This window comes from Calonectris borealis, chromosome 1, assembly GCF_964195595.1.
Source record: "Calonectris borealis chromosome 1, bCalBor7.hap1.2, whole genome shotgun sequence".
Classification (NCBI taxonomy): domain Eukaryota; kingdom Metazoa; phylum Chordata; class Aves; order Procellariiformes; family Procellariidae; genus Calonectris; species Calonectris borealis.
Window position 1 is genome coordinate 42612793 of NC_134312.1, and position 23554 is coordinate 42636346.

General features: G+C 44.8%; 2 protein-coding genes across 3 annotated transcripts; one reads left to right on the forward strand and one right to left on the reverse strand.

Annotated features, from left to right (window-relative positions):
- The first annotated feature begins 94 nt into the window (after nt 1-94).
- Nucleotides 95-10517, forward strand: LOC142082213 (glioma pathogenesis-related protein 1-like). Of its 2 annotated transcripts, XM_075150155.1 has the most exons (6): nt 101-424; nt 4320-4565; nt 6519-6628; nt 8293-8375; nt 9508-9534; nt 9619-10517. In XM_075150155.1, exons 1-6 carry the CDS (start codon nt 245-247, stop codon nt 9768-9770), a joined length of 798 nt encoding a protein of 265 aa, XP_075006256.1. In that variant the 5' UTR covers nt 101-244; the 3' UTR covers nt 9771-10517. The 2 variants fall into 2 exon arrangements, with proteins under 2 accessions (XP_075006266.1, XP_075006256.1); XM_075150165.1 differs by lacking the exons at nt 6519-6628; nt 8293-8375; nt 9508-9534; nt 9619-10517 and adding an exon at nt 5710-6005 and having other exon boundaries at nt 95-424.
- A 3572-nt stretch (nt 10518-14089) lies between these two features.
- Nucleotides 14090-21894, reverse strand: KRR1 (KRR1 small subunit processome component). The gene is made up of 10 exons (XM_075150141.1): nt 21756-21894; nt 21005-21180; nt 20360-20494; nt 20028-20153; nt 19858-19941; nt 19180-19236; nt 18497-18667; nt 18250-18327; nt 18034-18127; nt 14090-14736 (listed from the first exon to the last, which is right to left on the reverse strand). The coding sequence occupies exons 1-10, from the start codon at nt 21838-21840 to the stop codon at nt 14594-14596; spliced, it is 1149 nt and encodes a 382-aa protein (XP_075006242.1). The 5' UTR covers nt 21841-21894; the 3' UTR covers nt 14090-14593.
- Nucleotides 21895-23554: the final 1660 nt, after the last annotated feature.

Here is a 23554-nt window from a genome sequence, read left to right on the forward strand (position 1 = left end):
AAAAAAAGAGAGAGACAAAGCTGCCACAGCTCTGATGTGAACTTGTAGCTTCATTTCCTTATTCTCATAGCAACGCTCCTGAGATCTGACTCATTTCCTGTGACCAACGCCATATTCAATTACCATGGCTAAGATAAGTCCAGCCCACAAGCCTTCCAAGCAGAACGCTGCTGGTGAAGCTAAAACCACCTCATACAGCTGAAACACTCTGCTCTTAAAGCTGGAAGACCAGAGGCTGAGAATCATGACAAGCAGATTTTCTGCTTGTGTGCTGGCTTTACTGCACTTCTGTCGTTCCTCTGACTCCTATGAACCACCGACATTACCTGATGTTGGAGATCCAAAGTTTATTGAGGAATGTGTGCGAACCCATAACAGATTCCGGTCTGGAGTGAATCCACCAGCCAGCAACATGCTTTACATGGTAAGGGGATCTTCACGACTTACGTGCAAGTGTGTAGCATTGTGATGGTGTTTATGATTCTCAAAGATTGTTTTTGTGATCAAATGCAAAAAAAAGAAAAAACAAAACAAAAGAAAAAAGGGAAAAAAAAAACCAACCTCCTGGGGTCATAAGAGCTACTTCTTTTTAAAGCAGAGAAAAAGGCTCTGATTATTAGATGGCTTTATACGATCAGGTACGTGTATAGTTTTGCCTCGCTTAATTTCCTCATTTGAAACCCAAGATTTCAACCCTCAACCTAATGCTGTCATTTTGTGCTGTGAAAAGCCTCCTCGTTCCAAGGCACCGCAGCTCAACAGCCCGGGGTGTAATTTATGTGCAGACCTAAGCACAACCTTTCATACTTGAGTCGGCAAGGGCAGGGACCGTTGCCAAACGACACTGGAGAGCTTTCTCTAAGCTTTCTTTGCAAGGCTCTCACGGACTGAGCCAAGAGAGCAGTTGTTCCCAGGTGCTGGGGCTGCAGGCGAAGCCAAAAAGCAACAAGTGCAGCAGGAGCGAGCGCTGGAGGCATCAGGTCCCGAGCCGCTGTGCCCCCCTGCCTTCTCCCTGGCCACGTCGGGGGCAGTGTCTGCAGCCACCGTGCAAAGGACAGCCGGTCGTGATTCGAAATATACCCAGAAGTGGCCACCTCTCATTTCAGATGACTCGTGACACTTGTCTCCCTGCTGGGTGGCACATGCAAAACCCAGCAAGGAGGAAGCTGTAAATGTGTGCACAAAGCTGGGCTTATGGCTGAGAAGCCCATCTCTGATTTGTGAGATGTTCAATTCCAGTAGCTTGGGAGCTGTCTCTTGCAACATCCACCACCTTTTGTGCTTTGACTGGGTAATACTTGAGATAGCGTGTTTCTTCTTGGGATAACCTCCACAGATGTCTCAGATGGACCATAGTGATTGTCCTAATTCTGATCTCTTTCCTTTTGCTCCTCTTTCTTACTATCTCGCATGGTCACCACCAGAAGCGGACATAACCATGTCTGTAATTAGCAACACCCTAAACCAAAGTTCAAAAAAAAAAAGCTCATTTTCCATTTCTGGTTGTCAAACACTAAGAAAGAAGTGCCCATTAGGGAGGGGTGAGTGAGCAGCGAGCAAGCTCGAGTTGCAAGCCTGACAGGAAACAACTTAGTTTCTCTTCTAGATGTGTCTTTTGTTTAAGCTTTCTTCAGCCAGTTATCCTGAACTTCCACTACATATTGCCCCAAACTCTGTTTTCTAGATTGCTTTACTAGCCCTACTCTAACAGAATCTTGCTATGATGTATTAAAAGAGCAGTATTCATCTTTTTAAATTGTGCCTAATTTTTCCTTTTGAAAAACTGAAGAACTGAAATCTGAAAAAAATGGCTTAAGAAACAAACAAACAAATAAAGATTATTATAAATAAAACAAGAACTAAATCATGGTAAGCACTGCAAAACCCCTGGTCTTAAGTATGACCTCTCCCAGGAAGAATTTAACATGGAGAAAGCAGTACAATACATGATAAAATCTATTAGGAAAGTAAAAGCATTGGAATTGAAAACAGCATGTTTCATTTTTGAATGGCCTTTAGCACTTCAAAAATGAGGAAAAGAAGATGACTTCTTTATTTCACAGGGAACTTCTGTTTGCTGTAGATAACTGTCCACCTAGATCTGTAAAAATGAAGACTATGAACTCAGGGCACTTCTACCTTTTGGAAAAATAGTTTTTAAAAGAAAATAGAAGACAGAAACTCCTTTAACTGCAAGTAACAAAGCCCAACCATCTATGTTTGTAATAGGTTTATTATAAAATGAGAATGCTGATCTAAGTTTTTTTTACCTGACAAATGTGACCCCTTTCCCATTCACCCAAAGCATTGCTTAGGTCTGTTCCAAGACTCTTCAAAACCAGCAGAAAGAGTCTCACCAGCTTCATCAGGGCTTCACAACAGTCTCCTTTGACTTACTGCTGCTTTGCATCACTTTTTACGTACCGTATGTTTGGTTTTCCCTCCCTAAATCAGCAAGCAACTCATCTGAGTTATAAAACCAAAACTGAGAAATAGTTCATGGGGAAAAAGATTTGTAATTACTATTTTCTCAAACAGCAGTGATATATATATGCAAACCTCCCTCTCCTGTGCATTTTTCCCCATGCAGTTTAGCCCAATCTTTTTGCATAAACACAGTTTCGTAAGCACGTAAGGAGTATAACTATAGTTAAACTAAAGATCATTCTGAATGATCAGTTTCTGCACATTGCTTTTTCAACTGTAAGCATTCACACAAAAAAAGGAAAGCATATTTAAACTTACTAATTTACCTTTAAACTTATTATTATGTATACCTTTATGGAACTTTAAACTTATTATTAATACTATTATAAGATGAAGGAGAAAAGAGATGTGCGGACTCTTAAAAAGCAGGATGTGAAAAACAAGACTGTGAAGCACCAAGGTGCATCTGCCGCTGTCACACATCTTTCATCATGGTGTTCTCCTTGCGACCTCAGAGCATTGCCAAGATGTAAACTGCAGCCTCTGTCTTAACTTGCAGTAATGCTAGGGCTGGAAGATAACTTCTGTACAATGCCAGATTTTTGTTCATTGTCCTTAAAAGTTATCATCTAAGCAAATATCAACTGCTCACTTGAAATAAGATCCCCTGCCCCAAGTTTACCTTTAATATTTGATACACTGAGTTCCTAGGCAAATTATTTATGTGTTAGTTTTGTGGGAAAATACACGCCCCCTCCCCCCCTCCAATGTCAGCCATAGGAAGAAATGGAAGGCATGGGTTACAAAGTATTTTCAAATCTCTGTAGATGTATTTTGGTATGATCTTGCAATTTTTAATTACTTATTGGTAGCATAAACAATACACAAATTGTTTCATACTTATCTATGGTACAAAAAAATTATATTATGTAAAACATAGCCATAAAATCTAACAACCTCCAAGTCCTTTTCCCTAATCACTGTTACTGATCCATTCAAAACAATTTCTCTAGCGATTCTATTGTTTGCAGAAGCAACTGCAATATTTTAATCCATATAGAAAAGGACAAATAAAAAAAGTTTATTTTTTCAAACTGTGCAATCCAAAATAGTTCAGCAGTGCTGAACAACTTCATTTACATGACAGAAAGTGTAACTAGAAGTACAGGCATACACTCGTGGTACAGCATTTTCCAGGAGGTACAATGCAGTATTTGCTCAACCAAATCTGTGCACAAGAAAACCCAGCAAAACCAGACACCACCTCCAGTGCAAACAAAACACGTTTGTATAACTCAATTGCTTAAATAACCACTTTCTGTAGGATTGAATAGCAAGTGAATGAATGATTCCACAAATATGAATTCAGCACTAACATTTGAAGCCACCAAACACAAAGATGCAAACCAAGGGGTTGAGTTTAAAGTGTCCCAAAAATCGCTTGTGAACTGACCTGCAAGCAGTGGCCTTAATGCATGAGGCTGCACTCCAGTCTGACTGGTATGGTAAGCATACCCCCCAATCCCCAGATTGCCTGTAAATTCACTGTTTAAATTAAATTAACATTCTTTCATGGCCGGCACAGCCTGGAAATGCACATTGCTCCCCAAACACTGTATTTGACTGATGTACAGCTCTTGGTGTCCAACAGCCAGTCAGCCAAGACCACCAATCACCACAAAAACTTCCTCAAGTTTAATGAGTAACTAAGTTCAAATCAGAAATGAACCTACAAGCCAATTTACCACGTAGCTCTGTAAGTCTCAGCAGAAGCAAAACCAAACGAACATGAAGCATGTACGCTTCTGACACCCAGCTTTTTCCAGAACATCGCTCTGAATTACTGCATTGCTAAAATACCAGAGTGATTTTCAGTTGTCTTTATTTTGCAGAGTTGGGATCCAGATTTGGCAAAGACCGCGAAAGCTTGGGCAAAGAAATGCCTGTTTAAACATAATACATACCTCAAAGATCCAGGGCAGGCTCACCCCAAATTTACCCCCGTTGGAGAAAACCTCTGGACTGGCTCACTTTCCATTTTCACTGTGCAAGGAGCCATCACCTCTTGGTACAGCGAGGTCAGCGCTTACAATTACGCCACCAATAACTGCAGAGGAGCATGCGGCCACTATACGCAGGTAAGCATTGCATTTCTCCATCTAAACCGTGAACAGCATTGCCATTTTGACACAGAAACTCTAGATTTCTGTTGAAGATTCAATGAACTGTTTTCCAGGTGTTGTAGGCTTATTTTCTGTCTGTGTGCACAAGATGTTCTCATGTCCCCATTTTAGGGAGGAAAAAAAACACTGCATTTTTTTTTAAATATGCCAGTTGTATTTTGTTTCCAGGAGGAAAATGACAGCCATCAAGCAGTCAGATATAGCCAAGGAGTGGCCAAAAACCAGGCAACGGCAATGGCTGTGGGCTGCAGTGCATGGTGGGACGAGGTCCCAGCTCTGGCAGGCAGCCTCCGCATGGCACCACAAGCCATGCCAAGGGCTGAGGAAATACCGGCACGTAAAGAGATGTCTGCAGCTCTGCAAGCATCGTTTTTCCCCAACCACAGTTTCCAAAGAACTAACCATGGCTATGGGAAAGCAACGGCTTGCAACAGTGGCTCTAGGGTTAGATTTTGACCTGAAGCTATTTCATATTTTCTGCGGAGATGCACATATGCATTTAGGACTTGAAGGGATGAGCTGAAGCTGGTGGGGTGTCTGAATGACACACACAGGTTCTTGCTTGCAGAGAAGATATTTGGATGCGGGAGCCGTGAGAGGTGACAGCGTGTTGCTTTTTGACCTTGCTCACAGGACATGGCAAGAGTCAGCATCTGGAAACTGCGGTGAAACGCACCTTACCTGGCTCTAAGGCGCAGTGCTGTTTAACATGTTGTTTGTAAAGGAGCAGCCCAGACAGTTGCATGAGGGAAAATGAGGAAATAAGATTATTCTCACTTGGAGTCAGCGGTGATAGCGACTGTAGCTAGAAGCTGTGTGTCTGCCCAGCTTTGGGAGACATCCTTGGGTCTGGACCTTTGGGGAACCTCTCGTTTCTCTCCCTCCTTCCCAGCTGTGGAGCAGTTTCCTCTGGGTACAATTATTGCAGCTACCACATCCCCAGCGTGTGCCTCAGCCGGTGGCCGCCCGGGACGGGGAGGGTCCTGTGATTCGGTCCTTCACCATCCTCCGGGATGCAGCTGTCTATGGTTGATGTTGGGAACAGCCTCTGCTCTGCCGCTGCACCCTCAGGAGCCCAAGCAGTGTGTCCTCTTCCCAGAGCCGGCACCAAACAGCCACAAAAAGAAAGGGCCAGGTCTCCCCTTCGAGTCGGCAGAGGCTCAAGAGAGAGTCGGTGTTTGTTCGCCTCCTGTGCTGCCGGCACCTCTCCACATCTCTCACGCAGTCAGTCATCGTGCTGCTGTACAGCCCTCAGGTACCGCTGCGCCCTCGCCTCCCCTCTGCTTCTGTCACGGGGTTTGTTTTTCCAGGACTGAAGCATTTGGCTGCACTGTAATCTTTGAGCTGGATATAGGATGCTGGGTCGAACTGAACGGCTTGTAGTAGACAGAGGATCATTAGATGATTTAATGCCCTTGCCTCTAGATTATCTTAAGTTGTGGCCATCATGCTAAAAGACAGGACCACAGCCTGGACATGCTCCTTCTCCCTACTCCTCCCGTAATACCAGTGCCTTCCAGCAATTTGCCTACACGTCCCCTCTGGATTTAGTAGAGGGGCAACCAGCCCTTGTAGGAGCTGTAGCAAAGCTAATGGATTGCCATGAAGCAAAGGAGATGAACTTCACCACCTCCTTTGCAAGAGAGGAAAACTACCTGTTACAGCCAGTTATTCTTTCTTTCAGTCATTTTAATAAATACCTGGTGAATTGTGCAAAACAATTGGGCGTTTTTCAGAATAAAAGACGATTTCGAGATCCATCACTGCTGATTTCCCCCACAAAGCCTGGCCAAGGAGTGCTCCTCAGCCAATTTGTTGTCATGAAACAGAGGAGGGAAGGTCTTCTCCGTAACGCTTCAGATGCTGAAGCAAAGCCATGGTAACCAGCGTACCTGTCTGTCTTTGCAGATCGTTTGGGCTACAAGCTACAAGGTTGGCTGTGCTGTCCATTTCTGTCCCAGGGTGGCGTACAGCTCCATAACCAACGCAGCACACTTCATCTGCAACTACGGGCCAGCGTAAGGTTTTTCATTACAAATATTTCACAGGGTTTGCGGCCTGCCCCTTCCCTCCCACAACGTGCAACTTTATTAGATCAGTCCATCCATTCATGTGTTTTGTGGGAGGAAACGGTCCCCAAAATAGAGAAGGAGGTACACCTCTGTCCAACCAGCTTTTTTTGGCTAGATGAGGGCTATGTTTTGTAGCTAAAATACAGTGGCACTGGTGGAAAGGGTAAAATTTAAGATACTGAAATGAAAATACTAAAGTGATCATTTGAAAACCAATCCCTTGCTCCTGAGTGCCAAGATGGCCCCAAACGGTTGCCAAGGTGCAAGCCCAAAGTCTGAAAATATTTACACATGTGCCTGCAGAATTAAGCTTCTAGGTCAATGGTTTGGATAAATATCCAAGTGCGCAATGCTTGCAGCTGCAGTCTTAGCTTTAGTATGAGACTTTGGGGCTGAGGGTTGCTTGTGAGGCTGGGGCCCCTCAAGGCAAAAGTTTATCTGGAGGTCCTTCATATGCATTGTCACTAGGATATTTGTTGCATCTAGGATGGATGTTTTTTACCCTTCTCCAGCTAATTAATGCCACCACAGTCTACATACAGCTTTAAAAGCTTTACATGCATGCCATGTTGGGCCAAGGCCATGCCAGCCCATGAACTCGAGCAAGTTTGGCATTCCTGTTGTCCATGCTTCATCCTTAAAGAATATATACCCTTGACCAGATACCTTGAAATGACACAGCTGCGGCTGTGCCAAAGCAACAAAACCACTCTCCCCAGAAGCCCCACACGCAAACGGGCTAAGGCACCATCGCCTCTGCCAGTTCTCGAGCCAAAAGCCACTGATCACCCAGGGCAGCCTCTCCTTTCCCTTCTCAGCACTTGCTATGCAGCCCACCGTGTTAGATGGTGCAGAAACCCTGTGCAGAGGCAAGCAGGCCCCCTGCGCTGCTGGGAGGTGCTCTCTGTCCCTCGAGCCTCACGCCTGGGTCTCCCAAAAACACGATTCAAGCCTTCCTCCATCTGCCTCTTAGCCAATATCTGTATCGTGCAGAGGACCGAAATCAGGCTGGATTGCTTGCCCTCCGTCGGCAGGGACCCCGCGGGGAAGGGGAGGGGTGCCCTCCACAGCACCCAGCAGAGCAGGCAGGGCGCTCTCCGGGGAGGCGAGGGGCTCTAGAGAGGGCTTTAAATCTGGGCCCTTCCCTGCTGGGTGAGGACACTGCAAACAGGCTGTTGCGTATTAAGAAGTGGGGTTACTTCACATCCGGCTGTTGCTTTTGAGAAGCAGCAACTTAAGTTCTTTATTTATCTAATCTTCAACTGTTTTCAACTCTGCCAAGGGCCAAAGCAAGATGCACGCACAATTTCAATTCCTGAAGTGAATATACTCCAAAGGATTTTCTTCAGCTTAGACCAAGCACTGAAAGCCTCACCTTGCTGAAAGTAATGAGGTTTTACCACAAAGTTTAGCACTGCTGAGATTGCAGACATATAAAATCCCTCTCAGTGTGTTTACGGGCAGTTTGAGGCGTGCTGTAAATCTCGCTTTGGCCAGGCTCCAAGCAAAGAAGCAGCACTGAGCTGCGTTTGGCTCAGTATCAGAGGTGGGCAGGTAACACCGAGCCAAGAGCCCGGGCGGTTTGAGAACAGCGTTACTTTCCTTCGCAGTGGGAATTACCCAGGGCGCCCGTACAAGACGGGAGCAGCGTGCAGCGACTGCAACGGCGAGCAGTGCGCCAGCCAGCTCTGTCGTAAGTAGAAGACAACCAGCCCTCCTCCCCAAGCACACGTAGAAAGGGAAAGAGCACACAAAAGATAATGGCAGGAGGCAGGCACAGCGCTTCCCTGTTCCTAAATATAGTGTGAAAAACTGCAGTCAGAAGCCAAGTGAGCAGTGATGCACAAAGAGAGGGGAGGAGGGCGGAAAGAGCCTGTTTTCTACCCTGGGAAGTGACGGGATGGGATCTGCTCTTCAGGTGCTGGAGATGTAGTGGCTGCAGTTTAAGGTGTTATTACCCCCACCACAAGTTACTGCTTGCAGAAATGGGAAGCACAGAAGGGGATGCACATCCCCTCCCGGGGGCTCCAGGTTATTACCTGGTGCATGAGCTGCAGCTTGAGCTGGTGCAGGTCCAAGCGAGCCTTGCCCCTGCCGTGCCGCTGCCAGGGGGGAGCGCTGCCATGGCACTGCCAAAGCTGCTCGCTCCGCTGAACATCGGACGGGCCATCTGCGTTCCCCCAAGCACTGGGAGGGAGCCAGGCCAAAATGCACCTGTGCAGGCCCTTCACAGGGACGTGGTGCTCAGCCTGAGCCCCTGGCAGCCCACCCGATTTACCTGCCCTTGGCTTTGCGATGGCCGGATGGAGTCAGGTGGAGAGGAGACCTTCTGCAATTACCGTTAGAAGGACAAGGTGCTGTGGACATCTGCCCAGGGGGACCCAAGGGTGTGGTCACACTTTCCCCCAGCGAACTAACAGAGCGGGTAGGTGACATTAAAACACCAGCACTGCAGGAAGGAGAGGGAGTCCCTGACTCACGGGACTGTTTAACGTTGGTTACAGCCTGAGGATCTTAAACGCAAGGCGCTGGGCAAAACCCAAAGTGATCTGTGAAGTGCACCTGGGGGAGCAAGTCCCTCTATGCCAGCCACTGGCGGGGGGGACAAGTCAACGTGGTGTGATCAAGTGTTCCTCAGCAAAGCCCCGAGAGTCACTGCAAGGCTCTCCCAAAGTCCACGGGTCTCTGCTTCTTCCTGGAAAGAAAGGCAGCTCCCATAGCTGTATTTGCGAGCCCATCGTGAGGCTCACACTTCATTCCCTTTTGCTTAGACTCAAATTGTTTATGTGTAAGTCTGCTGACGTTCACTTCTTTTATCTCTCCAGAAAATGCAGAGCGCGACAAAGTCATTAGTAAGTACCACCAGAATTTACTGCTTCCGTTTGTTGCCCTTGGTGCAGTGATACTTGAAAACAAGTAACTTATTTTGTTCATAGGTGATTCCAGGTGGCGTCCAGACTGGGACAGACCTGCATGTGACGAGTACTGCATCACCGTTATTGCTTTAAGGCCGTTACTCCTTGTACTGACAATTCTGGCCACCTGGCTCCTACCAAAATACTGGTCTATAGCACCCGCCAGTGAGTGACACACATGCAGAAGACCATGAGAGCGCTTAGGTCAACTCATCCCTTCCCTGCACATAAGTTACTGGCAGCACAAAGATCGGTAGAGACATTGTTTGCATCTACAGGTGATTTAGAAGTACAGAAATACCATCTTTGTTGCAGGCAGCAGCTAGGAGAGCTGGTAAGCAGCTTTCTCATTGCTCAGAACCACTAGCTGGTTTTAAACTACTCATGTACTTTTTCAAAGCGGAGCGGTGTGAGCGGGATCCGGTGGGTAAGGGTGCCCAGGCAGCACACCGAGGCGCAGGCAGCTGCCCGCCACACTTTCTTAGGAAGGGCTGGAGGGTGCCCAGCCCCGGAGCCTGGCCCGAGCCCCGGCCGAGGCCCCAGGCAGAGCACGCGCCTCTCCCCTTCCTACTGCGCTCTTTCCTTGGACACTCCTCCAGCAAGATGCAGAGTAGCCTGGAGAGATTTTTCATTTAACTGTTTTTCTAATAATTTTTGGACCCCTGTGAGCTCTGGCATTTGCATCCTGGGGCAGGCAGGGGCTGAGGCCAGTCTGAGTCTCACAGTGCACTGGGGCCACTGGTACTTCTCTTTGCTTAGAATTTGTTTTTAAACATGCGTCGTCTGTGCCAAGGCATAGTTTCACCTGTGTTTACACGTGATTATGTATCACCGCAATCTTTCCTGTTCTTTTTTTTTTTTTCCTGAGCATAGGGGGTTTGACTGCTGTTTCAAACAATAAATAATTATTTCCTGCTTCCCATGTATGGCAATCGTGTATTTGCAACATGATCTAGAGCTTAACTGCAGGTGCACAAAAAAAACCCACATTCAGCTCCAACCTGCACAATGCTGAGAAACACAATGCTGGGAAAGATGGCATAAAACTCCAAATAAAATCATGCTGTGCCCGTAGTTATGCCTTTGGTTCAACAGCTGCCAAGGGATGAGTCTCCTGGAAACCGCACATCTGCAGGCAGAAAGCAGCGGGGACAGCTGCTGTGTTCAGCTGAGCGCGTCCTCTACCGACCGCAGTCGCTCAGCTCAAGCGGAGGCTGGAAGGAGCAGAGCTGCACAAGCACATAGCTGGACTGTAGCGATGCGTATCTATTCGGAGGCGGGTTTAGGTGCCTCTGCACCATGCCCCTCTGCAGGGCACAGACACACACTGTTAGAGCAGCTGGGAAGTTCCCCTCGCCACTTAGTTTCTGTGATCCTGCCCCTGCAGTACCTGTCAGTGTTTCTGCATACCCACTCCTGACCCCACTGCTGGGGTGGTTCTTAACTGAAAACACTGGGACTGGGACCCAAAGTTTCTCACGTTACTCTTCCAGGTAGTTAACTGCTTGCACTAGAATCATCTCAGCATCACAGCATTCCCTGAATAAATAATTTTTCAAAATGCAAATATGGCTGGGGACAAAATTCCGAATTTTGCCCTCGATATGTACCAGAGCCTCCGCAGCCAAGACATCACACTCGCACACAGGAGATGAGCAGTTCCTTTTCCACACTCCAGTGACCTGGGTCCCAACACCTATGCTGGTCTACTTGTGAGAGAGCCAGGCTCAGTTCTGTCTTCCAAACTCCCCATTGCAAAAGCAAGGCCACGGGTCTATCTGTTAAAAAGAGCAGCTATTTTCCTCCTCACTGGTCTTTTTGCCACTCTCTTTTGTGCAAGACCCAACCCTCAAACTTCATGTACTGCCAAGTCCCATCTGAAAACGGGACGGCACGTGGGCAGCAGGACTTCCTCTGTGTATGCTGTCTTGCACAGGGCTCCCACACCAGCATGGCGCCTGGGACAGTGTCTGCCCCACTGAAGCCACGTGCAGTTAGATCCTACAACTGCAGAGACATGCAGGAGAGGGAAGAGCAGATGCCGCTGTGTCCAGGGCGCAAAAATGAGCTCAGCAGGAATTCTTCCCTGCTTAGTTTAATCTGTGCTTGGTCTCCAGGAGAGTAAACAGAACGAACACAGAGCCCTTAAAGTTCAAAACATTCACAGCACTGTCATTTAACTATATACTTCTGCAGCTCTAAGGAAATACCATAGAAAAAGCTTCATTAAAAACCCTGTAAATCACTGGGGCTTAGGGGAAAAAAAAGCCCAAAACTTTAAAACATGGTATCTTTCAAAAAAAAAAAGCCTGAAAGTCAAAAAGTCAAAGCTAAACAAGTACTGCATCTCATTTTAAAAACATCCAAAAATCCAGATATTTAACTCCTGATGATCAAACCACTTTGAGTTGTCCACATTTATCTTATGGCATATGCGCATGAATTCCATATGATAAATGCAAAACACTGATATATAAATACAGCCTTCGGGTACTTTTTTGCAAGTCTGTAAACTCTAAAATCCGTTTAAGGAGGTAATCTACAATAGTTCAAGCTGTTCTGAAAATACAAAAAAACCTTTTTCACCAAAATACAAAAAAACCTTTTCCAAATCCACTTTGTTTTCTATTCTTTACTTTTTATACAAGTGTTAGAACTGTATAGCTATATTCTCTGAGAAAACAGGTGCAAAAAGCACCAACAGTGAGCCCATGCAGCCAGTTACCATTCAGATATGGACTCTAAGCCATATCTGGTTTAACTTGCATAAAGGAATATGAGAAGGCTTTCTTTATTTTCCAGTTTAAGTAAATAAATGTCCAACCAACAATCTTTGAGACCTGTCAACCGTAACAACTGAAAAAGATTAAACACAATGTGAAGCCTTTTCACTCCATGACAACAGAAGGACAAGACTCCTTGAAGTCTGTTAGAGTTTTACTATGGATAGGGATTTGATGCAAAAGCTACATAGATGCCCCAGCTGTGGGTCCTAAGTTAAAAAAGCACAATGGAAGTACATATAATTTAAGGCCAGGCTGCCACCAAGCTGAGCTATGTTTTCCTGCACTGTAACTCAGGCAACCAGGCAGTTAGCTGATGCAGCTGGAAAATGCTTTCTCGTAGGGTGCTTTCAGCTAGATCAGGTTCCTGAAATGAAATGCCAGCCTGGAAGAGCAGCGTAGGGCAACCAGCCCCACACTTGTTTTTAACTTTTTAAACAACAAACAGGGGAACACCTGTGCCAGTCCTCTGCAGTGAAAGGGGCCTCATCCAGTCTAGATTAGAACCAAGGACTCTCCCTCCCCTAATACACACATGCTCCTTCCCTGGCTACAGTCAGACTCCTCCTTACTGGCTTCTAGCTCTGCAGACTCCTCTGTTGAAGCACTCATTCGTTGGATCACACTGCGAGAACAGGCATTTAAACTCAAGTATTGCAGTGCCTCCTGTTGAAATTAGACCTTTCACTATATAAGAGGTCTGAACTACCTGACTGGTACTGAACTTAGGTCACCCCTGTACACCATCAACTGCTAAACACCAGTTGGTGTTTCTGAAAAGCTTTTCATGGTGCTGGTATGACTAAACCCATCAGCTCACTACAGTTTCTGAGGTGGGTGTTTGTGACTTATTGATCATATTCTCAGCGCAGTATCTGTTGAAGTAGTATTTTCCCGATTGATTCCACAAGTAATTAAAATGCCGTTCATGAACAATGCAGTCCCTAAAAGGATTGAGAGTGTTTTTTCCTTAACAATTAAGTGCCGAGAAGTGATCACATAACTGAAAGGCTCACCAAGCCTCATGTTGTCCCCTACCCTAAAGGACAAGCATCTTAGCTCTTTCTCAACACACATGTACGGATTATTTAACCACATAGGTTCTAAATTCTTACATATGCAAAAAAGGAAATGGCTGTATTTTCACTTACTAGTTTCAAATAGAAGGTCACTAACCTAAAAGCAGCGGGTTGCAATGTTCTACCATAATAATTTCCACTGCATGTGCTCATGAGGTTGGTGTGGCTCTACCACCTCCTAATCATTACATTTGTTTCTTTAATCTCAGATGTATGAAATAAGCAACATCTGCTCTTCCAGTGAACTTTATTTCATCACAATTTGCATTTTCAGGAAACTAAAAACCTCTAGACTTCCTTTAAAAAAGGGGAAAAGCCTCAAAAAACAAAAAAGAAAAAGAAAAAAAAAAGAGGAACACAATTTCTTGCAAGCAAGAAATAAATTAAGAATATACTTGAAGAAAGGTAACAAGACATTACGCTTTCCCTGCAGCACATTCCATGTGGAAAGACACTTGCTTTGTACCACATTCTGCCTAATAACCTCCAGGATAACGCTAATAAATGACAGTTTATTAATGGCATTCAGTTAAGATTATGGTTTGTATAATTCTCACATGAAGCTGTGAGCTCGTTTCCTGGAAAACAACATGTAGGCTGTGCAGTATAGGACTAATTAAAGGATTTAAGAACAATGTATTAAAATAGTTTATTAACACCAAGACAAGACATGCAAAAATAATCAGCTTTTACAAAAACAAAAGCATCATATAGTAATAAATCTTGCCCATTTTGCAAAAGTTATCACCATAACTGAGGCTGCATATAGTCTGGTAGTCTTTCACAGGAGAATTACCTTAAACTGCCACCAAATTCTCCGACCCTAATGTTTAACATCCTGCATCAAACTCCTAAATGTTTCTATTATGAAACCTTCCCTCTAGGCAGACGGATATTATCCAAATACACTCTTGCCTTCTCAAACAACATAGCAGCACAGATTTTCTTCACCAACCTTGGCAATTTTGCACAGCTGCTTCAAGTCCACTAATTAAAGTGTACTTATGAAAAGAGAATGATCTTTCTACCTAGTCTTTTCTTGTCCACATTATGCTGACAGCAAGAAGTCTCAAATCTTCCAAGTGTGAAAATGTTCATTAATGTGGGAGAAAAGTGAGCATTTCGGGTGGTGAATTACTTCTTGTTCTTTTTTTTCTTTTCATCTGCTGCCATTTTTAACTTGACTTCTTCCACAGGAAGTGCTCCTAATTTCTTCTTCTTTGCATTCTTTACCTTTTCCTTGATGGCTTCAATATCAATTTTTTTCTCAGTGGAGGCTACATAATAAAAAATACACAGATAACAGACATGAATTTTACTTTTTCTGAACTTTAACAGTCCACAAGATGACTTCATATGTAAACACAGTAAGCTGCATCCTGTGGCATTGGTTAGGACTCATTCTATATTCACTAATGATTTTATAACTATTTTAACAATAATTTTTGTTGAAACTAGTATTATCCACAAACATCTTTCAGCAGAATTCAAAAGAGAACATTCATATAAAAAATTCTGTACAACTGCATTTGAACACAGGTGCCACGCTCTGCACACATACAAACTATTATCACCCACTCCTCAGACCACAGATGTACTCCTCCAAAATAAATACATACATGCTCTCTTAGACATAGGCCTATTGGCTTGGTTGGTCTCACATAAGAAGAGAAGAAACTAATTATTGAGTTCATATACCCAGAGAAGGTATTTCATGGTATTTTGTCTTTCTGCAAGTAACTAAGGTGGCAAGATCCCAAACATGCCTGTCCCATCCTTACACTCTCTCCCTGACCATCCATTAACGGCCGCTGTCGGCAACAGGATGGGGAAGGGTGGGCTGGGGGAATATGATACAGATCTTTGACCCCTGCATTAAGACCTTTATAGGAGACTTCTACAGGGAGTGCCAGAGTACTTGAATACTTAATGCTGAGCAACAAGAATAACCTACTCTTATGTTCATCTAGGTGGTGGTATTTTCTCTTCTGGGCTTGAGTCATGAGTTTAGATCTAACTCTCCTATTTCACACAGTTAATTCCCACATCTAACAGTGGGTACCAGCTGTCCTCTTTGGATCTCATTTCTTCTCTACATACAAACTATTACTGTCATTTATTCTTGGAAGACTGAAGGATTTCAGGTCAGAACACACAGCAGCTAGAAAAGCACAGTATTTGAGATACAGTACAGTCAATAGCAGGATTATTGAAAATTTACTGCCATCACAAAAAAGTACTGTATCAATGCTGCAGAACACATGCTTTGTGAGAAACATGAACTTTTCAGTTCATAAGAAACTGTGTAATATATAGTGTAATAATATGTAGGTAGTATAGCTAATACAAAATATAGTATATCTAATACAATGAATGAATATGTAGTATAATTAATGAATCCAGAAAACTGAAGACTTGTTTCTCTAGTGTGTAAAAAACCAAATCATCTGAGAACACAAGTTCTTACTCTGCATATAGTGTGGTTTTACTTTAACTTTTAGAAAAGCTTTTTAGTCTATCTTAGAACCATAGAATCATAGAATAGTTTGGGTTGGAAGGTCATCTGGTCCAACCCCCCTGCCATGGGCAGGAACATCTTCAACTAGATCAGGTTGCTCAGAGCCCCGTCCAACCTGGCCTTGAACGTTTCCAGGGATGGGGCATCTACCACCTCTCTGGGAAACCTGTGCCAGGATTTTACCACCCTCATTGTAAAAAATTTCTTCCTTGTACCTAGTCTAAATCTACCCTCTTTCAGTTTAAAACCATTCCCCCTTGTCCTGTCGCAACAGGCCCTGCTAACAAGTCTGTCCCCATCTTTCTTATAAGCCCCCTTTAAGTACTGAAAGGCCGCAACAAGGTCTCCCCAAAGCCTTCTCTTCTCCAGGCTGAACAACCCCAACTCTCTCAGCTTTTCATCACAGGAGAGGTGTTCCACCCCCATTTTCGTGGCCCTCCTCTGGACTCGCTCTAACAACTTAGAAAGGTGAGTGTAAGTGACAATGGGTGGCAGCAATGGAAGCTGCCTACAAGCCTCACAATGCCTCTGAAGTTTTAGATGACTGAGATATGCTATGTCTTTCTGGTGCTGAGGGCTCCAGAGCTGGACGCAGTACTGCAGGTGGGGTCTCACCAGAGCAGAGCAGAGGTGCAGAATCACCTCCCTCAACCTGCTGGCCGTGATTCTTTTAATGCAGCCTAGGATTCGGTTGGCCTTCTGGGCTGTGAGGGCACATGTCCAGCTTTTCATCCACCAGCACCCCCAAGTCCTTCTCGGCAGGGCTGCTCTCAATCCCTTCATCCCCCGGCCTGTATTGATACCAGGGGTTGCACCGACCCAGGTGCAGGACCTTGCACTTGGCCTTGTTGAACCTCATGAGGTTCACACAGGCCCATTTCTTGAGCTTGTCCAGATCCCTCTGGATGGCATCCTGTCCCTCAGGCATGTCAGCCTCACCACTCAGCTTGGTGTTGTCCGCAAACTTGCTGAGGATGCACTCGATTCCACTGTCTATGTCATTGATGAAGACATTAAACAGTACTGGTCCCAGCATGGACCCCTGAGGGGCACCACTTGTCACCATCTGGACATCGAGCCATTGACCACTACCCTCTGGATGCGACCATCCAACCAATTCCTCATCCACTGAACAGTCTACCCATCAAATCCATATCTCTCCAATTTAGAGAGAAGGATGTTATGGGGCACTGTGTCAAAGGCCTTACAGAGGTCCAGATAGATGACACTGATAGCCCTTCCCATGTCCACTGATGTAGTCACTCCATCACAGAAGGCCACTGGGTTGCTCGGGCAAGACTTGCCCTTGGTGAAGCCATGCTGGCTGTCCTGAATCACCTCCCTGTTCTCCATGTGCCTTAGCATAGCTTCCAGGAGGATCTGTTCCATGATCTTCCCAGGCACAGAGGTGAGGTTGACCAGTCAGTAGTTTCCAGCGTCCTCCTTTCTACCCTTTTTAAAAATGGGTGCAATGTTTCCCTTTTTCCAGTCACAGGGATTTCACCTGACTGCCATGACTTTTCAAATATCATGGAGAGTGGCTTGACAACTACATCAGCCAATTCCCTCAGACTTATGTATGTTCAGGTTCCTCAGGTGGCCACAAACCTGATCGTCTCTTATAGTGGGAGGGACTTTGCTCTCCCAGTCCCCGTCTTGCAGTCCATCCACATCTTATACCAATACTTACTTGTGGCATAAGTTTTCAACTAAGTATTCTTTTTGGGTTTCTTTTTCTTAACAGAAAAGCCATTTGAATGCAAAAGTTATGGCAGCTTCACGACAAGACTGAAAGCCAAAAATTGATGTAGTCAGAACAACCAATTAAGATGGCCGTCCCAGTATCTCCATCAGGAACATGTCATTTTATAGGTACAGAGTTATGGGCTGCGTGATCTTTCTACTGTCCCTGGCAACTTCAGGCATGGATTTAACCACTAAGATTTTTTTGCATGACCTTTCTTATTTCCTACAGCTGTATCTCTGCAAAATCAGTCAGCCTAGGAATCAACAGCAGAAGGTTTTAGAACAGGAAAAAATAAATGGAAATGGTTACCTTTCTTTGTTTTCACGACTGGCTTTTCCTTTGGCGGGATAAAAGCTTTATTTCTTTCTTCTTGTCTTTTCTTGATTGCATCTGCTTGCTTTGCCTAAAGTTACCAATAAAAAGGTCAATTATGAGTAGAGCAGTGCAAAAAGGACAAAAAAAAAAAAAAATCAAAGTCAGCAGTCAAATGCTTTTTAACTGAACAGTGGGTTAGAACAACTTTACCTTTATCTCTTCCACTCGCTTTCGTTTCTTCTGTCTTTCTTTCAAGAAGTATTCACCACTTGCCAATTCTTTATCAATCTGTGTAAGACAAGTACCAAGAAGCTTTAGATAATTATGCAATATCAGCCAGATGTATAGTATCAGGAAATCAAAACTTGACAGAAAAAGCCTCCCAACCTCTTGTTAGCACGAATGAGATTTCAAATCGTGCTCTATTCCTGCATAACTACATAAAGTTTCAGCTGACCTGGCTTTCTGGCTGCGGAGGTGGGAACGGTGTGTACTCCTTCTTAGTATTTTTCTTCTTTGGCTCCTTGCGTTTTTTCAAGTTCTTCCGCTTGAACTTAGGCAAAAATCTTTCCCAACTTTGTGACCTCAGTTCAGGATCTTTTGATAATTCCCTTTTGATCATCAAAGTCTTCCGTAGTTTTAGAATGTCACAAAAAAAGTTATTAAAAAATAGTATTACAGTAGTAGCCAAGAGCTCCAAACTACAAGTTTTACTAAACTTTCTCACAGCGAATATGCTACATCCAAACCTTCCGTCTCTCACTTCAGCAAGAGCAGAGGGGTTTAACTACAAACAGCAGAATCAGAAAGATAGATATGTCTCAAAACGGGGACAGAATGCACTGGAGTAGGTGCCTCAGTTTAAATGAGCAAGTATCAAGCAAACAATCAAATGGAGGAAAGTTGATACACACTTTTCCTTTGACATTTTCTCAGGTAATTTTAATGGTATTATGGCACTGTACCCTGGTAAAATGGAGGATATCAAAGTCAGGTTTTTTTTAAAGCAGCACACTACAGAAGTTCTCAAAAATAGATTACCACACAGAAACATGTAAATTATGTAAATTATTAACATACAGCGCTCTGAGAGGAAATAGTACTTTCTTGTAAATAAAGATGCACAGTGGACCAACTAACCTTAATGTTATATATGGGATGTATATTCTTCATTGTGTCCAGAACAACTTTTCTAACCTGTATTTAGGAAAAAAAAAAAAAAAAACACAAAACTCAGCAAGTATTTCATATTCTAATCAATTAAAATACCAGGTATACTACCATGCTTCCTCTCCCGCCCCGCCCCCAAAAGTAGGTAGATTTAAAATGCTAACGCATATGGCTAACTAGAAAGCACAGCACTTCAGAAATAACAATAACATTGTCATGTTCCTAATACACTCTAGCACGCCTCACAAACATTACTTTCATGTTACCATGGATTTTATGGTGTCAGGAGAAATTCTTGCTTTTGACAAGCACTCTTCTCCTACATAGTTACTAAAAACATTAGATGTCCTTAAGGTTATGTATCATTAGCTTTGCAGTGTTTTCACTCTTACACCTCTTAACCAAAACTACAAAAAAAAAAAAAGAGGAGTATTTCACAAATGCTTTTTTATTTCCAAGACAGAAAGATCTCAGAGACTAAACAAAATTCAGAAGCTAAGACTATGGACATTCATGTAAATGTAGCTTACTAACACACAGTTGAAAAGTAAGTGAGATACTCTTGAGGTTGCCAGATTTTGCCTCTTGTCTGCCCTCAAGCTGGGCACAGAAGTATGCTACACAAACTGCTCATCTGCTTTCCCTTACCTCTTTTAGCCCACTAAAGGGTCCAAGAGCCGAAACAGTGTTGCCTTGCACCATAATATAACAGTTCGTTAACAGTTCCAGGGCCTACACTCAAAAAAGAAATGAAGTAAGTGTAAACTGAAGGCCTGACACAAATTTGGGTCTAAGAATTTTCTGGTTACTACAAATACCTTCAGAGTAGATCCTTTTGGCCCAAGAAGACGTCCTCTTCTTTTTATAAAAGTGTCTCTCTTCCTCACCAGAGAGCCTATTTTAATGATGTCACATGCAACATCATCCTGAAGAATACGAACTGCCTAGAGACAAGAAGCAGGCAATATCATCTGAACACAAATGTATTATTCAGAAGAGAATACTGCAGTTTATTCTTCTCACTTCACTTTCAGATATATTTAAATATATATTTTATTTTACTTGATTCACTTGAAAATCCCACATTTTGAAAATCTACTATAAGTATTATGATAAAATTTGATACAAACTTCCAGAATTTAATACAGACCTGTTCAAACGGAACGCTTCTTGCCAGAAGTTTTATTAAATCTCTAGCCCTGATGATTGCATATGGATCAAAAGTCTTCTTAGTGGTAGTGACAGTCATGCTTCCTTCAATTAGATCCAGTGTTGCATTCACATACTGCAATATTTGAACAGAAATAGTGAATCCATCTCTAAATAAGAATCTCAGAATTCATCTTTGGCAGTAAGAAGTTAACAAACAGAACATTACATAGTGAATGCAGATCCATTTTCCAAAATTCCTAGAGTGACTTTCAGCTTAAGGAAATTCACACACAGACATGTACAAAGAAGACTGAATATGTGTGTCACAACACCTGAAACACCACCTCCCTCATCTCCTTGAATTCAGGTGCAACACAGTTGTCAGCATCTGTTTGACAAGATGGTGCTGTAAAGAGCTTTGCTGACAACATCTGTAAAGAACTGTAAGTCTGGCTACACAGACTTTCACTGATTTCGACGCCAATAAGAAAATGACACTACCAATTCTAAACGCAAGCACAGTAGAAATACATTAGAAAAATACAGTATCAGAAAAGCAACTTGCACTATTTTTATAAGCTTAAGTATCTCCTGTATCTCCCAAAAGATAAAACACAGTATCACAATCAAGAAGCATGCATACATGTTCACCCAAGGCTTTCTGGACGAGTGGCCAGCACTCTTTCAAGTACGCTTCTCTATACTTAGGGAACAATGTTGCAAAACTGCTTTCTTCCAGCAGCCCTTTGGGATTATCTTCTCTTGTAAAGGCTGGCTCTTTCCATCCATCTGGCACAGTGAGAAGTTCAGATTCATCAACTGTTATGGGTATGAAGAAAAAAAAAAAGTTTTTTCCTCCTCTTTCATCAGTCACTATTTACATCTCCTCCCCCTTTAACTACAAAAGATACGATAACTGAAAGTAGGGACACACTGTTTTGTTTAATACTCTGCTGAATGTGTTTTTCATCTCATCTGACCTTAAAGAAGTTACTGCTTTAAGCTATTTATGATTGAAAAAAAAAATCCACAACCGAGATATGCGTTGTGGATAGGCTATTATACAAGACCAAGACATAACAGGCTGAGGCGAGCAGCCAGCGTACTGCGAGGACGGGCGCACCTCCCCACGGCCAGCGCTGCGCGCCCCTCGCCCACCCAACAGCCACCTCTATCCTGCTCCAGCGCCGCAGAAGCAGCTTGCCTTCCCCACGCTGCCTCTCCGCTACACGAAACGGCGGCCAAGCTCCTCAGCCGCCGGTTGTTTTAGGAAACCGGAGGGACCCCGGCGCCGGGACGGGGCAGGAGGCCTGCGGCCACGGGGGAACCCTCAGCCCGAGGGCTTCCCGGGGAGCCGGCTGCCAGCCCGGCACGGACCCTCACCCCGCCCGCACCTGTCGCCGCTTTCTTTTTGTTTTTGTGTTTTTGTTTTTCTTTTTGCTTCGCCTCGGCCTCCGCCGCCTCAGGAGGATCCGCCATGTCTGACCGCGCGCCGCCACCGCTCACCCGGCGCCGGAAGCGCCGCGCGCCGGAAGGGGCGGGGGCGGGGCGGGGGCGCGGTGCACGCCGGGAGCGGTAGTCCCGGCCGGAGGAGAGCCTGAGGGGAGCGGGCGGGGCGGCGGCAGCAGGCTGGGCTGGGCTGGGCGGCCTGGGCGCAGGGAGGCGGTTGAGCGGTAGTGCTGAGGCCGTGCGAGTGGCTTTGCCGTTTGTATTCAGAACAAGACGCCTTTTCCTACTGGGTTGTTCTTCCCTGGGAGCAAAAATGTGAAAGTAAAGCCGGTGCGAAGGGCAGGGGTGCCTGCTCTGCCTGCCGGCGGGGCGCAGGGCCGGCCTCTGCTGCCGGGGCGCCGTCAATGCACTCAGGCGTCGGGTATTGCAGGCCGCGTGTCAGGTCGAGACATCTCCTTGCTGCTTGGGAACAGAAAAAATTCCCTCGGCTCTCCATCAGGGTTGCTTTATCTCAGGGTGCGTCTGCACCCGGGCGGCAGTGGCTCCTGTGAACGCAGCAGGGTCTGTCTTCTCAAGCGAAGGGTCTGGTGGGTGGTTACACTGCTGGAGACCTCACTCGCTTCCCCAGGGTGGCTCTGCAGCCCCTTTTGGACTCTCTGCCTCTACTCTGATTACAAGCACGGGCTCTAAGAAATTTAGTGCCGCGGTTGAGGTGAAAGGCATATAACAAGTGTCCTCTTTCCTTCCTCCTCTTTCATGTGAAACATGTTTTCCAGCCACGCTCTTCAGCTTTGAATTTTCTATCGCTATTGTGCAACGGAAAGGAAAAAAGAACCAGCATAATCAAAATATAAACTGAAGTACATTGATAAATACTTGGAAGTACTTCAGCGCTCATAACTAGAGAAAACGTGTTCCTGAAGAGACCTAATTATTCAGTTGAATAACATAATTTAAGGTTCTCTGGGGGATGCTCTGTATCTTCCTCCCTCCCCCTTCCTGTACCTGTAACTGAGCATTTTCTTCAGTAAAAGAGCAAGAACACACCTCCTTCGCTCTCTTTTATGGGGACCATTAAAAGCCAATGGAGTGAAGAACTAGAAGAGACCTTTCAAGAGCAAGAACACCTGCATCTCTGAGGCAGAATGGCGTTGTCCTTGGCAGGTGTTCGACAGACCTGTTCATAAAAGCCTGCACTCTGGGGTGTTTTATTACCATCATGATGAGCAAGATATTACTATCATCTGATCTACACATAAATAAAATATTAATTCAAAAATCAGTTTTGACTCCAAAAAGCTTTTCTTTGAACCTCTTTCCTGGCCTTTCCTAGCCTTTCCTAGCCTTTCCTAGCCTTTCCTAGTCTTTCCTAGCCTGCTCCATCTCCCAGTCCTCCAACAACCTCATCTCCCACAACAAACAGGACACCGAGACCCCTTCTGCCTGCAAGTTTGTTGTCGAGTTAGTGCATGTTTTTAGCCATTTATTTTAATTTTTCTCTGTCCACACCCTTCAGACAGGGAGGCTGCTGTGGGAGCGCTTGCAGGCCTGCGAAGGACAGAGCGGGGCTGTGAGGGGCTTGGCGGGGCGCACGGTCGCTGCTCCGAAACGGCACATCGAGTACGCGCCTTCTGCTCTGACGATAAAAGGGAAAAAAAAGCGGGAAGGGGAATCCGCGAGGCCCCGCAGCAGAGGGGTGCTGGTGGGTCCCCCCTGCCGTTTGGGATGGTTGGTTATCCACCCC